The 18289-nt window shown below is 40.1% G+C and overlaps 1 protein-coding gene across 2 annotated transcripts; it reads right to left on the minus strand.

Annotated features, from left to right (window-relative positions):
• Window positions 1-9262: 9262 nt before the first annotated feature.
• LOC147618809 (alpha,alpha-trehalose-phosphate synthase [UDP-forming] 5-like) lies at window positions 9263-14060 on the minus strand. 2 transcript variants are annotated; one of them, XM_086773879.1, is made up of 4 exons: window positions 13267-13768; window positions 10770-13052; window positions 10287-10560; window positions 9263-10134 (listed from the first exon to the last, which is right to left on the minus strand). In XM_086773879.1, the coding sequence occupies exons 2-4, from the start codon at window positions 12761-12763 to the stop codon at window positions 9820-9822; spliced, it is 2583 nt and encodes an 860-aa protein (XP_086630005.1). In that variant the 5' UTR covers window positions 12764-13052; window positions 13267-13768; the 3' UTR covers window positions 9263-9819. The 2 variants fall into 2 exon arrangements, with proteins under 2 accessions (XP_086630005.1, XP_086630006.1); XM_086773880.1 differs by having other exon boundaries at window positions 10770-14060.
• Between the last annotated feature and the right edge of the window lie 4229 nt (window positions 14061-18289).

The following is an 18289-nucleotide window of genomic DNA, read 5'->3' on the forward strand; positions in this document are numbered from 1 at the left end:
CCCATGTGCCACATTGGCCTATGTAGGCACGTAAGTTAAGGCTATCTCTCCTGCATGAAGCCGCTCCCTAACATAATGATAATGCACCTCAATGTGCTATGTCCGTGCATGAAAAACCAATGCACTCTAACCACAATGAAAATGGTGGTAGAAGATGCTTGTCTAATACCAAGATCTACCAGTAGATGGAGCCATACACACTCCACAGTAGCTGTGAATGTTGCCATGTACTCAGCCTCACAACTAGAAGTGGCCACTGTCCTGCTTCTTGCTGAGACATGAAATACATGAACTTCCAAGAAGGAAATAGTTACCACTACTTGATACCCTATTGTCATAACATCCTGCCTAGTCACTATCAGTGTAGGCAGTCAAGCATAAAGAAGACACATTGCTATAAAACAATGCAAAGTCATAGAGTGCCTTGAAGGTAACAAAAGACACACTTCACTACTTGCCACTGCTGACGAGTGCCATGGTAGTGCATAAATATGCTCAACTATGACATTGCATATTGAATATCAAGACGGGTAGTGCATAGATATATAAGGCACCCAACATCATGTTGATAAGTGTTATCATCAAAAGGCTCAGAAGAGTCCTCAAGTGATAGTCGTAAAACCAACTTTCACAGGAGTAGAAACAGGTTTGCAATCCATCATTTGGAACCATTCTAAGAGCTGCTCAATGTATCTTCTTTGAGATAGCACAATGCCCCCCTCAACTGATATAAATTGAATACCCAAATAATAATGCAGAAACCCCGTGTGTAACATCAAAGGCATGATGTGTAATTTAGTGAGATGAACGCTAAAATTTGCCCCTCATCAAGGCCAGCCTTACGAGAAAATCATCCACATAAAGGTTTAGGATTATGAAATCATCCCCCTATTTGTGAACATAGAGGGTAGTCTCAGTAGGACTATTCTAAAAATTATGAGAGATCAAGTTTGCATGAATCTTTTGATATCAAGCACAAGGGGCTTGTTTAAGGCCATAAAGTGCTTTACGCAATCTACATACCTTATACTCTGCATCTTTCTAAACAAAGCCACGAGGCTATGATACATAAACCTCTTCCTACAAATCACCATTTAGAAATGCAATTTCGACATCCAATTGATATACATTCCAACATTTATGCACAGCCAATGCAACAATAGTGCGGATGGTAGTCATACGTGAAGTAGGTGCAAAAGTCTCATCATAGTCAATTCCCTCTCCCTGGGCATACCCTTTCGCAACTAAATGAGCCTTATAGCAATCAATGGATCCGCCAGGCTTGCGTTTCAATTTATACACCCACTTTGTGTTGATAGCACGCTTGCCAGGCAAGTCACATAACTCCCATGTAGCATTTTTTTTTCAATGGAGGCCAATTCTGAATGCATGGTTGTAACCCAATTATCCTCCTCCAATGCATTAAAATGAGAAAGTGGTTCCTCATTACATGCGGTAGCAATAAGGGCCGTATTAACAAAATGAGATGCATGTCAAGAGGCAGCGCGTGTTCAACTTGGCATAAGTGTAGGAAGCTTGCTATCATGCAAGGTGGCATTGGAGCCAGTGGGAAACTCTCTGTGAGTCATGAATGGCTGCATCCTCTTCAATTAATACATCACCTAGGGCATCCTGATCAAAGTGTGGCTAATCTGGAGAAATAGGGTTGGGCTCTTGAATATATTTGATTATTAGCAGTAGTAGCAGTGACAGGCTGATTTGGAGCAAAAGGAGGCTCAACGGATTCAACACCAATACCAAACAATGGCAGCAATGTATCAAAGACATCTGGGGCATCAATTGATGACTAGAGCTGACATGAAAGCATAGGTTGGGATGAATATTCATTAAAGATGACATCTCTGAATACAATAATCTTCTTGGTGGAAGGAACATATCCCTTGCATTCACTGCTATACCCCACAAAAATACATTTCAATGTCTTTGCTTTAAGTTTATGTCTATGTTGTACTGGTACATGCACATAAGCCAGAGATCCAAAAACACGCATATGAGTGACTACATGGATTCATTCCAAGCCTCATAAGCTGTCATAGATTTCAATGCTTTAATCAGACAGTGGTTCAGCACAGTTGGCACACATGACCACTTCAAGCCAAAATCTAGATAGCAAATCCTTGCTTTTAAGCATACATCTTGCCATTTCCATGAGTGTACGATTACAGTGTTCAGCCATACCATTCCGCAATGGTGTATAAGGAGTAGAGGCTGATTAGAAATATATACCATGTGATTGCATAAAAGCAGTAAACTCATGTGTCAAATATTCCCACCCTCGATCGGTACGCAATATCAGGAGCTTATGGCTGCAAGCATTGTCAGCCATAGGGAGAAATTGATGGAAAGCTAAAAATGCATCTAATTTGGTTTTCAGACCATACACCCAATAGAAATGGGTGTAATCATCAATGTCATAAAGTACAGATGGCCTGCACAAAAGATGGTGCCCTCATAGGGCCACATAAATCACTATGTACAAGCTGCAATGGCCGAGTAGCTCACACAATGCCATCTTTTGAAAAGGACTAATGATGCATCTTCTCCAATATGCAACTCTTGCATACATGCTTGTGTGGGAGTTGCATAGGTGGCAACTCATGAACCATAGACTGACACATACATGCTTGTGTGGGAGTTGCATAGGTGGCAACTCATGAACCATAGACTGACGTTGTAAATGCATAAGAGAAGGGAAATTAAGGTAACCAAACCGAGCATGCCAAAGCTCATTATCACGAATAACCTATGAATTGGAAGCAACCATAGAGCATCATCATGAGAATCACTACTCCTATCATACATGTCAAGCCTCTAAAGGCCATTGTGCAATGTACCAGAAAGCAGAAGTACATCAAAACTAGTTCTCTCATAAATGGAGCAGCAATGATCAAAAAACTGGATTTTGAGACTAGCTTTTACAAGTGTTGAGATAGAAATAAGATTCTTGCGAATGCCAAGCACATATAAAGTGTCAACAAGAGTATACGTGTCCCCACGACATGATGTTAATTCCACATTGTCAATGCCTTTAATGGCATAGGATGCATTATTAGCACACAAAATTGTACCACCTAACGAAGCGTCTCTCAAGGTAGCAAAAAACTTTTTGCACAAAGTGATGTGCTTTGTAGCACCTGAATCAAAGTACCAATCAGCATCTGTTGACAACAATGACAAACAAGAAGCAGGCAAATCATTGCATGTGACTGTTAAGGCAAAGCCATCATGTGCTAAATTTTCTTCCTCGGCATTTTTAGTTACAATTGCAGTAAGACCTTGTTGCTTCTTTTCTCTCTCTTTCCACTTCCGGCATTCCTCAATTATAATACCAGGTTTTCGACAATAGTTGCATCTCTTCTTTTTCTTGGTCTTCTCCTCTTTGGACTTAGCAAGATCTAAATGGGCTTGTGTGTTGCCCTTAGGTTTAGCACGAGAAGCAGCCCTAGATTTTTCTTCAGCATAATGGGAGGCAGCAAAAGCCTGATCAGTAGCAATCATATTGTTCCAATTGAAACGATATTGCTCTTCTTATAACAAGTGAGTTACCAAATCATCAAATGTATACAAATCTGTATTCCACTTCATCAGAAGGTGAAGAGTGGTAGCAAAACCTTGATATGATTCAGGTAATCCATTGAGAATTGTAGAGACAAGCAAACTGTAAGGTATCACCTCATCAATATTGATTAACTACTCTCTCAGATCCTTAACACATAGATTAGAAATCCGTCCATAGAATCACCCTCAGGCATATGCTCTAAGTCAAGGTTTTTTCGTAGATAAGCTACACGAGCTTCATTGTAGATCTGATACAGAGAGGCAAGTATATCCCATGCACTTTTAGAAGAAGAACATGAAGGGATATGAGGTATGACTTGCCCATTTACACGAGAGAGAAATCAAGGCATGAGCTTGCGCATTTTTAGCATTCCATCAAAGTTGTTCTTGTGTAGAAGGAGCACTTCCACTGGAACCAAGATCACTCGTTCCAATAGTGGATCTGCCTGACGTGCTAGTTATAGATGTGAAATGAGCAGGCCTTAAGTTAGCACCAGATACATACACCCATAAATTCTTTGCCACCAATACATGCTTCATCATATATGCACACATGGGATAGTTGGTTCTATCCAACTTGTCGTCAATGGAAAATATGCCAAACAAGTCGGTGGTGTTTCCAGACATTTTACACAGTAGATTAATGCACAAATTGAAGTATATTTGACATAGGCAGTGGCTACACTTGATTGAGTACCTCAAATGTATGCTTAATGCATGTGCAAACTCGCTAAACCAGCAATCTGCAGGTTGAACTTTGTAGGCAGAATCGACGGACGTGAAATTTGCAGCCCTAGGCGGAATGTCGAATGTCAAATACCAAACACCAAATGCCAAACGCCAAACACCGAATGCTGAATGTAGAAGGCTAAACGACGCTGAAAACTGACTGTTGATTATGAAAAGTTGAACGCTAAAAGCTAGCTGCTGAATGCGAAAGCAAAAGCCAAATGCCGAATGTTTGAATGCTAAATGCAGAAAGCCAAATATTGAATGGCTGATAGGACAAAGGTGATAGTACATAAGTTTGATGCAGAAAGCTGAAAGCCGAACGTAGTTGAATGCTTGAGCGAGCGAAACCAAGGGACGCAGAAGTCCAATGCCGAAAGTTGAAAGCCGGTACTCAAACAACAACAGTAACAACAAAACCAATAGAAATTGGCAGACATGGAAGTTTGATGCCCGAAAGCTTCTTGCTTGAGTCGAGTGTATTGTGAAAACATGCTCAAAATGTATGGTAGCATAAATGAATGACACCGATGTATAGAAAGAGGAAGAAACCCTAAAACTATGGGAAGTGCGAGAGCGTACCCAGGATGTACGACGACGAAAATTAATAACACCAGCAATGTACAGAATGCTTCGCCCGCTTCAGAGAATAATGGTGTGGAGCTATTTGCTTTAAAACCAAGCTCTGAAACCTTGGTCTAATTCTAATGTTGGATGGGGGAGCAGGTGCTCTGCGCACACACGCACACACAGACACACATGCACATGTACACAATCATATTGAGCTTAGAGAGCCGCAGAGAGAGATGTGATGTGATAGCTAGAAGTACTCGATAGAAACCATAAAAAATGAGTGGAGTACACCATACTTGTAGTCCTAGGACTGACATGCCCAAACACACTAGAGTGTGTTCACATGGAAAAAAAAACCCTGCCAACACAAGGTAAAAAGTGCCCGTGTATAAGACTGTTCACACTAGTACTTCTTAGAGGCCAGAGATAAACACCGATTAAGGTGTCGTATAGATGATGAATTGAGTGATAGAGTAAAGACTGAGATCTAAATATCAAATATAATATTTTGTGACCATGTGATAGCATTGGAGTATTTAATTGATATGCTATTTGCATAGCTCGATATTATTGTAATGTGCATATGTGCACAAGTTGATTTATTTTGGCTAGGCCCACGTGTGCATAATGGTTGGAAAAAGTTTATTATTTTTATTAATACATTAAAATATTGAACAAAGTTTATTTTAGTTTTTAAAAAAATCCCAAACTTGAAAAAAGATGCTATTTATAGCTTCAAGGGCTAATTTTATGAATATCATTTTAAATACCGCATGTGGAGAGTGGGGCTACACATCGGGGGAAGATTGCACCTAATCTTTTTTAATGGTGATGTTTAAGTATTTGTTTATTATTTTTACTAAGGTTCTTGGATTTGATTTTCTTCACAGCTATGTATACCCTTATGTTTGATGAGCTTGTGTGGGTCAATTTTCTTGAAGCCTTTTTCTTCAAGCCTATGTACACACTTATGTTTGATGAGCTTGTATGGGTTAATTTTCACTAGGTGATAATAAGTTCTTGACACTAGTATATCTGAGCATGGGATCTCTTTCAAGTGAAGGTTGGCCAATTGGAAGCTCAAGTATGAAGGATGCTAGATTTTGTATGGAGTGTAAAGGCCAAATCCAATGGTTAAAGTCATAAATCAAAGCCTAAAGTCTTCTAAAGCTTCAAAAATCTCTTTTTCTAATTAGCTTTCATGAATGCAATCAACAAGACATGGAGTTTCTTCTCTGACCCTCAAAACAAGGTGCCATTGCAGTTTATGCTTTCCTATTACACGAATGATGTGAGCAACTCTCTTTTTTCATAGGACGGGTAACATTTTTGCTTAGTAGTAAAGCTTGTGATTTAAGCTCTAAAAGCTTAAAATCCTTAAAGTAAAAAGGCTTAATAAAAGCCTTAGTTACAAGGCTTATAAAGCCTCAAACAAAGCTCTACATTGGGCTTTAAATAAAAGCTTACAGTTACAAGGCTTATAAAGCCTTAAATAAAGGCCTATTGTGGGCTTTCAATAAAGACTACGCCCACAATAAGCCTTAAACAAAGGGCTATTATGACCTTTAAATAAAGGCTTATAGAAACCCTTTTCAAGAGCTTAAAATCTCATTTTTCTTGAGAAAAACTGCTTTAGAGAGGTTTCAAAAATTCATTTAAAAAAATTTATTCTAAAATTTTCAAAAAAGGAAAAATAACTCCATTGACTTAAAAAAAGAGAGAGAGTCCCTTTTCCATTAGTTTCTTAACACAACAAGCCAATGTGTGATTGTGCAGTCCTGTAAAACTTTCAGATAGCTCATTAAAAATTTCATAACTAATCCATTCAACCCCCGTCATTAATGCGATTTAAGAGGAAAACAAAGCTTTTAAGCATAGCTACTAAGCTTTGAATTTTCTATGTACAAAGAAGAAAAAGTGAAAATACAATATAGTAAAATCACCTTAAACTAAAAACCTTCTTTTTCTTATTAATTTAGAGAAGTCTCTAAATTTTTTTAAAAAAATCACAAACCCGTATATACTCAATAAAAAATAACAAAAATTAACAATTACTCTTAGAACACAAAGGTAAGCATGGGTAAAAAGAAATCCAAAAATGTGATATCCACATATTTGAAAAATTTAAATGTAATCTACTTTGATAGATTTAGAAATTAAAAAGTCATGTAGGTATTTAAGAGTGTTGCATCTTATATGCTTCACATTTTTAGATCGAGCAGAATATTATTATCTCAAATTTAAGAATTTTGAGAGGAGAGAGAGAGACAATATTGTAACATTTTTTTTAAACCAATTTTCCTTGATTCGTGTAAAAGAGAGAAAGCCCTTAAAAGACAAAATGGAAGATTTATATTTCTCATAATGGTAAACACAATCTCATGACTTTGATCTGTGGAAATTGTTAGGCGGCCAGACACAAACTATATGGAGATGGAGGGAGGGAGGAAGGAAAATGGGATAAACCATATTTCTAAAGAATACTCATTCCCCAAAATTCCCCCACACGAAATGCAAGCAGATGGATTTGCTATGTTCCAAATATTATGACGTACATCTGAGGACAGAGGCTTCTTATGGAGGGTTCTAAGGGGTTTGCCTTCCTCTACCATTACTCACATCTCTCTCTTTTATGGTGGAGGCATACATGAGCACCATCATCAGACAAAGGGATGCCTATCTCTTGAAGTGCAAAGTACCACAGAAACGTCTTTGATGTGGTCGGTGCCCCAGAAGTAGAACTGCAAAGGAAACTGCATTTCTTTGATTTCCCGTGCCCCATGCTACTCGGGTTGGAGCGTAAGCCAACCGTACTTCCGGCTACTGGACTCTCACCATCTGGGGTGCAGTACTCAACTGCTTCGCCTAGCAAAACAAAGCCTTCATCGCTCTCCCACAACCCCGTTTTCACGGTTTAGGCTACTTAAATCCTTGTAAGCTCCACAATATCAACAACAGTTCTTCACATTACTGGTCTAAAGGAGGGTACTAAAGTTCATCCAGAGTGATATAGCAACAAGCTAGTGTTTAAGAAGACATCAAAGTAGTTGCAAAGACTGGAATGCACAAGAGGAATCCTCACACCTTAAGACTTCTGTTTCTACCCAAGGCTGTGAGGATAAGAGTTCCTCAACAGGTGCTGCTCTTCCTCACACTGGCCTTGTATTAATAAATAAGAGTCACCTTTGCTAAGCCACAATCTTGTATGGCCAGTTTTGCATTCTAAGGGAAGACAAACAAGATAAGCTGGCCCCTTAGTCTTATCAAATAAACATTCTAAATCACTACGCAGCAATGCTATTGACTTGGCATTTCTGATACAAACTTAACAGACAGTACACTTTTGAGCACTCAAGAGCTTTGAACTAAGGGGCTTTACACATCGAGCACCCCCGCCCGCCAGCCCATCTGAATAATGGGCGTGGGGGCTTTACACACAGGCCGCCTGCCTTAATATTGTTTATGTAAAAGTGCATTTGATGTCAGCTCATGTGGTGTATCCTATTGGTTTAAATTTTGTCTCTTATGGATGGAGTCCATGGTTCAACCATTGAGCGGGTCGCCCAACATTTTGGGCAGGGGGTTGGGGTCGCCCGACATTTTGGACACCCCTCTTTTGGTGGACCAAATAAAGACACGCCATGTGGACTCCATGTAGGCACACTTTGGTGTGTAAAGACCCTAATAACCTACGTGCCTGGATCAAACAAGACAAACTCTGAATGCAGGGGTTCAACATGCTCTTGTGTCTCATGTAGGTGGCCATCTTGACTTTGCAGGCATGGACCCCATCACAGGGTTCACCAACAACTGTGGAGGACTTTGTTTCCAGCTAATCGAGTGGCGTACTTGTGGGACATGTCCTGACCACTTACCCCGTGAGCTTATATGCGTGCATACCCGTCTCCATGCACCATAAAAAAACATGAGATCTCTTTTAACATTTTTCACTATACAAGGGAATCACCATCTTCACCCACCATAAACACATGAGATCTCTTTTTCACACATGAAATTCTAACATCAGTGCTTGCCCCCATCTCCACCCACCATAAAAACACGTGAGATCTCTTTTAACATTTTTCACTGTACAAAGAAATCCTCATCTCCACCCACCATAAAAACACATGAGATCTCTTTTCAGTACACAAAAACACTACCATGGCTAAAAACTAATCAAACTACCTGGTTTCCACACACAATCAGATCCTTCTAACATTGAAGCACGCAACAGTAGAGAGGCAAGGGAAAAAAAATGTTCTGAGGCTCACACAGCATGGCCCCTAAAAAATTGTTCCCTCAAACTTTCGAAGCCCTAAATCATGAAACCTTTGATACACTATGAACAATAATTGAAACACCTAAGACCACTACTATCCAGTGAAACCAATAAACCGAACACTAGTTACTGTAACTTATTTTGACACAATTTTCAAGAAAAGAACACCAACGTGCATGTACCATGGCTGACCACATGCACCTGATCCTACGAGCCTCTGAAAGAATGATGATACCACATGAGTATATAGGGACATAGCTGGCTAATAAGTCCATACACTGGACAGCAGATATACAGACACTTGCAGCCACATTTCAAAAGACGGTAAATCTGTGATCTTTGCACCCAACTTGGTAGGCATCCAAACAAAGCTAATCCATGCTGTGATTTGCTAATGGCCAAAGAGCTTGAAATCAAACAAAATTAAGCCCTTGCCCATTGAGTGCCCATCCTTGCCACGCTTGAAATCTAACCCAGCCAAGACAGAAACTGCTTTTCCACCCCTTGGTGACATGCTTTTTGACCTTCACACAAATCTCCCAAACATGCAAATGAAGCCAGCATTGCAAGGTGAAGCGCTCCATACAACTCCTCCAACTCATAGCACTTCTATGATTCTTGGCCACACTGACAGCACAGAGAGCAGGGCAGTCCAGTGGTTACAATGAATTGTCGAATGATGTGCGTGATGAGCTTCTTTGTGCTGCTTGGGTGGCTTCAGCTAGACCTTGTAGCATGTGAATAACATCCACTGTATCCTCAAGGTAATACTTAGCTTTACTAGGCTTTCGTCCCACTGTACAAGCAAAAACCTCGGCTATAGGAGACTCGGGTGCTATCATGGCATCAGCAATGCTCTCGAACATATCTTCATCTGACCTGTCATCACCGATGCAGAGAACAAAATCCGGGGGTGTGCCTCTGCTTACCATGGACGCAAGAAGCTTTTCAGTCACCAGCCCTTTGCTAACTCCCTGTTCAATGTCATAGCCAAAATGCCAGCTTGATATCCATCCGAAAACCCATCAAGAAATGTACCAACTAGAGTAGAGTGCATGACTGCATCCAAAGCCATCAAGAAAAGAGAGAACCAAAAAGCATGTCAAAAGAAGTGCAACTATTTTACCTGAGGTTTCACCTCCACGATGTGTTGACCACCCTTAACAGCAACTGGCTCATTAGCCAAGACACTTTCCAGATGATCCAATAACTCTTTTGCTTGCCATGAACCAAAATCAGGATCAGCATCTTGATGATGCCACACAATCGAACTCTCTTTTGCCTCAATAAATGAACCATCTGTACTCTCTGCGTACAGCTTCATGACCGGTTCAGCCACCTGTTTCCAATCGAACTCTGAAGCAGGTACACACGTCTCCCAATCTTCATCCCCCTTCCATCTACAAACGCATTCAAAAGTTATCAGGCAGTTTACACAGTAACACCTTTAAGAAGTAAAATCCATTTCACGTATAGCCCAGTGTAGCAGATGGGCGGATTGTGGACAGGCTCAATTGCTTGCCCATCCATGAGCAGAAGCTCTCACCCATTGTTACCATCAAAAGGGGCGGGCTATATGTGTAAGCTGGGGGCTTGAGATGTGCAGCACCTCAGGTAGTAGCCATGCTCGGCTGCGATGCCGAGGCACTTGCAAGGAGAGAACCAGCCGGAGAGCTCTTGCCGTCCACGCCCACTCACAATGAACACAACATTCCTTGGATCACTACATAAGGTGTTCAAAATAGATATGACCTCCAGGCTAGGAGTTTTGTTGATAGAAGTTTGTGGCATCACTGTCCCATCATAATCTAGTAAAATGGTTCGGCTTTTGGTCCTCTTGTAGGCGGACACAATGTGCTCTGGTGACAGCTTTCTAAAGTTTGGGTCAAGAGCTACCACGCGGAAATTCAACCCAAAGCCTATGCCCCAACACCGCCTCTTCAGATGATCCTTGCATGCCCTTTCTAAGTCCCCCATGAAACTCCGAGCCCAATATGCAACATCGTGTGTGCTCACATACTTAAAATGCTTTTCATGCCTCATTTGCTTTTCAGCCTCAGGCATTGTGATGGCCATATTCAATGCATCTGCCACAGCCTCTATATTCCAAGGGTTCACCCGAATAGCTCCACTAAGAGAAGGAGAGCATCCAATGAACTCTGACACCACCAGCAAGCTCTTCTTAGGAGGGTCTTTTGTGGAAGCAAAGCATACATCCAGCTTCTCAGAGCCCTGCCTACTGATTATGTATTCATAGGGTATCAGGTTCATCCCATCTCGAACAGCAGTTACGACACAGCACTCTGCAACAGTGTAGAATGCAAGTCTTTCATAGAAAGGGACAGGCCTTTCTAAAAGTACAATTGGATCATAGCCTTCACTTCCAAACTGCTGGTTTATTCTATCAACGGCAGCATATACTTCTGTTTGAACTTCAGCCACATCCTTGCCTTTCCCTCTGGCCGGGTTGGCAATCTGTACCATAACCACCTTCCCCCGCCACTCAGTATGCTCACTTAACAGCTGCTCCAATGCAAGAAGTTTCAGACCAATGCCTTTAAAAATATCCATGTCATCAAGCCCAAGCAAGACTGTCTTCCCTTTAAACTGATCATTCAGTTCAGCTATCTTCTGTTCTGTCTCTGGAAGGTTCAAGCTGGTCTGTAACTGGCTCATGTGTATGCCGACTGGCATGATCTTGATGGTCACATTGCGCCCATAATATTCTAAGCCTATGTAACCCCTCCTTGATTCATACTCGAGACCCAACATCCTACTACAGCAAGAAAGAAAGTGTCTAGCATAATCAAAGGTGTGAAACCCTATCACATCTGCATTCAAAAGCGCCCGGAGAAGCTCGTCCCGGACCGGAAGTGTCCGATATATTTCTGATGAAGGAAATGGGCTGTGAAGGAAGAAACCCATCTTCACTTTGTTGCACTTCTTACGGAGCAGAGTGGGCAGAAGCATCAGATGGTAGTCATGTATCCACACAAAGTCATCCTCCGGAGCTATGACCTCCATCACCTTAGTTGCAAAAGTCTTGTTAACAGAGACATATGCTTGCCAGAGGAGGCGATCGAAGCGGCCGCCATGATCCGGAGTAAGCGGAAGCATGTAATGAAAAAGAGGCCACAGCATTTGCTTGCAGAAACCATGGTAAAATCGGCTTCTGACATCCTCTGGGACAAAAGCTGGAACGCAATTGAACATCTCAAAGAGGTGTGAAGCAACCTCTTCTTGCTGGGCGGGCTCGATTTCACACTTGAGGAAGCCTATGTAGATGACCTCCATGTCATCCGGGAGGCCATCTTTGAGCTGCAAGAGGAGTGAATCCTCATCCCTGCTGAATGACCATGACTTGCCATCAGGGCGCCTCTCTGCGTTCAGTGGCAAAGTGTTTGCCACGACAATACAGCGGTCCTGTGATATGGAAGAGGGGGCATCAGAGTTAACACTGTTGCTGTACTCATCATCACGAAACTCAGAGAGTATGCCAGGGACTGTCATGACCCTAGATAGCCTTTTTGTCCCTCTTGAGAAAGCAGGGGGGTTGTAATCCCCTGTTAGATCTAGCAGATTTGTATATGACCTTGAAGACATGGCTCTGGTGACTTACAGGTCTTGCTGAAACGCTAATACACATCCACCATGAAGGATTCCCTCAGTGCCTGATTGAAACCCTGATCACAGAGATGCCACTGGAACCCTAACCAACTGACGACTTAATCACAGGTATTGAAATCCTAATACTTCCACTGTGAAGAGATCCTTTACAGATAATGACCTTCTGATGCCGTTTGAAGAGTTTTTTTGGGCATACGTAAGAGCGATTTCAAGAGCAAAACTGACCTACTTGTTGTGATCAAAGCCACCACCGTGAAGAAATTCTCTGCAGATTAGAAGTAAGTGTGAGAAAACAATAACCTTCTGATGCTCATGAAAGCACTCTTAGAGAGCACACATGAAGTGCCTGCGCAATGATTTTCCCTAATCTGCAGTTTTAACGGTGGTTAAACACAACTTGTGGCGAAGATTAAATACACTAGAGAAACAAACACAGAATGCTTCTGTGCAGATTAGCACGAGAAACGAGGAGGCGAAACCTGTTGATGGTGACTTGACTAAGGGTTTTAGTGTTTCTTCACCGACCTTAAGGTCACATTCAAAGCTTAATTTCTCTGAATCAACGGGCACAGATCAAGATGGAGGAGATTAAGACACAAACCCAGATCACGAAAGGGATATTAGAGCTAAACCAAGTTGATAAGAAGCAGTTAGGGCAAGATTAGAGCAAAATAGGGGATAATTAAGAGGTGCCCAGTAGCGAGATTAGCAAGAGAGAGGGTTTTGCTGTATAGGAGTGCAGCTGGAAGCATGAAAGGAGGGGTCAAAGAAGGCACGATCTCACAGAAGCATGCATGGGGGGAAGAGAGAGGAGAGAGGAGAGCATTTGACCCAAACTGAAGGGAAAGGACCATCGCATGCTTAAAGGACAGTCAATCCATTTGGGTTTCCTATCGCTTGGCCTTTCCTATCCATACATGCCTTTCTTTTCTATGGCTTGTAGCACCCACAAAGCTGACACACACACACACGCACACACATTTGCTCCAAACCTCCCACATAGTAGATGATAAAGTATGATTTCTTGCTGGCTTTCTACTCCTCGTAGTCATGACTCGTGACTCATGATCATTGATCATGATGGTGTGACCATGATGATCGGTGTGAGAAATAGTTCACATGGATGATCTCTGAGTTGGCTCATGGAGTTGGGTGGCTTTGAGATGCCACACAAGCAACCACTCGTGATGACAGAAGCGGGTCTACACTTTGGCACATGTTACAAGAAGGGAGTTGAGTGCAAGGTCACCCCTGATGAGTGACGAATGGGGGTGGTTGTGTGACCAAACTCACCATCTTTATACACTTTTAGTGCATGGATGTCTTCCATATGTGGCACCATAGGCCATCCATTTTCCATTTTCACCCTAAGCTATGAGCCTATACACAACTTTGGTAAATGGATGTCTACCGTCCATCTTCCATGTGTGCGGCACCATAGGCCGTCCATTTTCACCACCCACAATATTCTCCATTTTATGAGTTGAAGAGATCTTACAAACACATGTATTTTATGAGATATTGTTTGAGCTAAGGGTGTAACCCCCTAATGGATGTCTCTTTTAAAAAAAACGTGTTTGTTAAATTATTTTAAGCTAGTGTTATCTCTTATGAATCTAGGGGGTGTTCCACCTTTCAACCCCAACGGTCCAAACTCAAGTCATGGTCTTTAAAAAAAACTTGCTTCCTTTTTTTAAGAGCCATCATTTGAAAAAAAATCACTTTAGTTTTCATCTTTCATTTGATCACATAAGCACTTGGATTTCATGCATTTGGTTGACGGTTAAAAGTCTTAGTGTCCCGAAAAGACTCCTTCTAGTTTAAGTTTTACTCGCTAATTTGATAGAAGTCAAATGTTTTTTCCAGAATCCAAAAAAAAAACTTTGGAGATGTCCTTTTTATTATTAAAACAAAATGTTATTTTCAAGCTATAAATTAGAGACCATGCATGAAATCATGTAGCATTACCATGTTACTCGAAGCTTCCATAATGCAATAAGGCCTTGAAAGGGAAGGATTAAAAACAACAAGATGGGTGAGAATCTTATCAACATCCCACTCTAGCTAGAACCATGGAAATGATTGAAAACCCCCTTCATTATTACATGCTCCCATGTGAAAAATAGTCGCTCTTTCACTTACCTCCACAAATATGGAAAGATTGAGCACAGCCTCCATTATTACACGCTTCCACCAACCAACCAATTCAACATGTGAGGATTTCATTAAAAAACATTCTCACTCTTTAACAATCAATTCTTAGAGTAAGGACTCTTTCATTTAAGTTGTCTAGATGAACTTTTAATTCTCTTTGAAGGACTCTTAGAGTAAGGACTCTTTCATTTAAGTTGTCTAGATGAACTTTTAATTCTCTTTGAAAACAACTCATCAAAGGATATTAAGATGAATTGTAGTCATCAAGTATGTCATGGAGTACGTCAATGCAATGCTAGTTTGTAAGTACTCCTTCATTTTCATATACTTTCTTTTATATATAGCCCATGTGGCAAGCATTAATAAATGATCAATTTGTTGTAGATCCTCAAAGGAGATTTCCTCTTTAAAAAAATCATGCAAACTCATTTTGGGTTGCATTTACATAATTATTATAAAGTAGTGCATCCTACCTTATTTGCTTCAATAATGGGTAATAATAGCATTGAAATGTTGCATATTAAGGATTCAAATCACATGCCCTTATAGATAAGTCATTTAGAATATCGTGATGTTTTGCTGTTATTTCTAGTGGATGCTCATAATAGTGGAGTAAGTGCTACAATTTTTTTACACCTTTTTCTCGAGGTACTCCTTCACTTGAGTGAAATTAATTCACCCAATTCACTTTGGCATTAAAATTATTATCAATGAGATGGTTCCTGCCCACTTATGCTCTCTCTTGTTGGTTCCCATGAATAGGAGATTTTTTTTTAGTTTATGTTAACATCTTGTTTTGATGTAGTGCTTAGAGAAAAACATACAACAATGTATGTTGTTCTTGTACCAATCCCTCCAATTTGTTAAAATTTATTGTAAAAGTACGGTTTATGACTATTCTTCCTCCTTCAATCATTCCAATATGTGTTCAAATTGATTGTAAAAGTATCATTTAGGACTATTCTTCCTCCTTCAATCAGGTCAATTATTTGAACCAATATACCCTCTCATCTTCTTGTGCCACACATGGTGGAGAGATGTGTCCCATGTCCTTTTCCTAAGTATTTCAGCAAGTTGCCATGTCTAATCTCTATTGTAATGACTCCATCCTTCAACGTCAATAGCAAATGATAATAAAGGTAGAGAATGCATACCCTTTATGCGTACCTTTAAAAAAATAGCATACCTTCTAGCTCCCTTCAAAAGTTTTCCCACGTGGATGTTGACCTTCAATACAAGTGATTAGGAGCTAGCTTTTTACAACACTTATTTTTGAAGGCATTATTAAACCATATTTTTATAATTCTAAGGTGCTGCCATGTTCCAAAATTGTACATATAAAGTATCTAAGCTGCATTTAAAATAATAAGAAAGTATATATTATAGCTTTATCATGAAGTTTTGCATGATTACAATATATAAGGCTTGAGAAATTCAAGCCTTATATATAAAACCTTTCTGAAAAACAACCAAAGTAAGTGAAGCCATGTAGGCCTTTTGTTTTCTCTATTTATGGTGAGAAACATTTAATATGTATTAAGTTTTGCAACTCCATCATTATTGGTTTTCCATTTTATGATCTCTTTGCTTTGTTTTCTCTTGCTAGGAAGAAACATATTATTCATCAACCCCCTTCAAAATCTTAGTAAGAATGCATGAGGTTTTAAACAAGCTTGCACCAAAATTTTTTAAACTAGATCTAGGGAATTTTTTAATTACATATTGACTCTTGCAACATATTGACTCTTGATCTAGGGAATTTTTTAATTACATATTGACTCTTGCAACATAGTTGCTACTATTTTAAAAATGGAAATTTTAATAAATTTTATTATGCTTATCTAGGCTTAATGGTCACTACTTTGTCTTTGCACTCTTAAATTGCATGTCTTAATAGAAAAGGACCTTGCCATCATCACCTCTTTTTCATTATTTAGCTTTATCTAATCAATGTGCTTACCTAGGCTTAATGGTCTTACTACTTTGGTCTTCACACTCTTAGATTTTGCACGTATTAATAAGAAAGGGCCTTGCCACCATCAGCTCTTTTTAATCCTTTAGCTTTGTCCAATAAATGTGCTTATCTAGGCTTAATGGTCTTACTACTTTGGTCTTCGCACTCTTAGATTTTTCATGTCTTAATAAGAAAGGGACTTGCCACCATCACCTCTTTTTAATCCTTTAGATTTATCCATTTTTTCATTGTGTGTGTGTGTCTGTGTGTGTGTGTGAGAGAGAGAGAGAGAGAGAGAGAGAGAGAGAGAGAGAGAGAGGGGGGGGGGAGTGTGAAGGATAGATTAGTTTTCTTTGTCCCCTTATTTGATAAATTATTTAAGATTATGATAGGTCAGACGACAACCAGTAGCTTTTCGATGTGGTAGACCACTAATAGCCCATAGCACGTGCATAACATCATTAGTATATCAAGTGTGAGTTGTAACTGTTATAATTGCTAGAAATAGGTCTTGCTAGAAATAGGTCCATTAGTGACCAAGATGCCTTTTCCTAATCTTGTAGCTATTTAACTCCGTAGACTAAGGGACTATGAGTACAAAGAGGATCACTCGAGATGAGTGATTTGGGAGATCGGTCTGTTGTGTAAGCATTTGAGTGAGTCTTGAGTAGAGGGTTCAAATACATTATAAGCATTTGAGTGAGGCTTGAGAAAAGGGTCCAAATACATTGTAATCATTTGCGTGAGTCTTGAGTAGAGGGTCCAAATACATTATAACTTTCCTGCTTTAAGTAATTTAATAATGTGCTTTAGAGTCATATCTAGGTGTCTTGTAGTGTCTTTTATGTATGTTCATGCTTTTCATATTTTATCTTGTTAAGTCGAAGAGAGGCTGCACTTATGCACAGATAGGCATTGACAGAGCCCCCGGCTTGGTCGGACTACCTTACCGTGTTAGTTAGATACCAACACTTTTGGTGATCATGCTAGTTGTCATCATCCACAAACTTTAACTCTCTCAAGAGGAAGAGCAAATGGCGATGTTCGAAATAATAGTAGTTGTAAACTCTTATGTGTGTGAAACCCCAGTCATCATTATAGTCAACAAAATGTTCAATAGCTGTCTGAGCAAAGCTTTGCAATGTCAGTATCTTCAAACTAAATAGGTTGGCGGACTCTAGTAGGCACCCACTAAACAACCAAGGGGAGGAGGAAGTTGCTAAACTCACATAGTTCTTAGCCCATAACATAATCTTAGCTAGCCTCTTCACACTAATAGGCTGGAAAACTCTAGCAATGTCAGCCTCTTCACATTAAATAGGCTAGAAAACTCTAACAATGTCAACCTCTTCACACTAAATAGGCTGGCAACCTCTTCACACTAAATAGGCTGG

The sequence above is a fragment of the Cibotium barometz genome, chromosome 34 (genome assembly GCF_041138505.1).
Source record: "Cibotium barometz isolate CiBa-2024 chromosome 34, ASM4113850v1, whole genome shotgun sequence".
In the NCBI taxonomy this organism is placed as follows: domain Eukaryota; kingdom Viridiplantae; phylum Streptophyta; class Polypodiopsida; order Cyatheales; family Cibotiaceae; genus Cibotium; species Cibotium barometz.

Coding starts and splice junctions, on each gene's coding strand:
- LOC147618809 (XM_086773880.1), bottom strand. CDS start 12,763: ATGTCTTCAAGGTCATATACAAATCTGCTAGATCTAACAGGGGATTAC. Junction 10,561..10,769: donor GAGCATGGCTACTACCTGAG/GTGCTGCACATC, acceptor ATGCGTTTGTAG/ATGGAAGGGGGATGAAGATT. Junction 10,135..10,286: donor TCGTGGAGGTGAAACCTCAG/GTAAAATAGTTG, acceptor GACATTGAACAG/GGAGTTAGCAAAGGGCTGGT.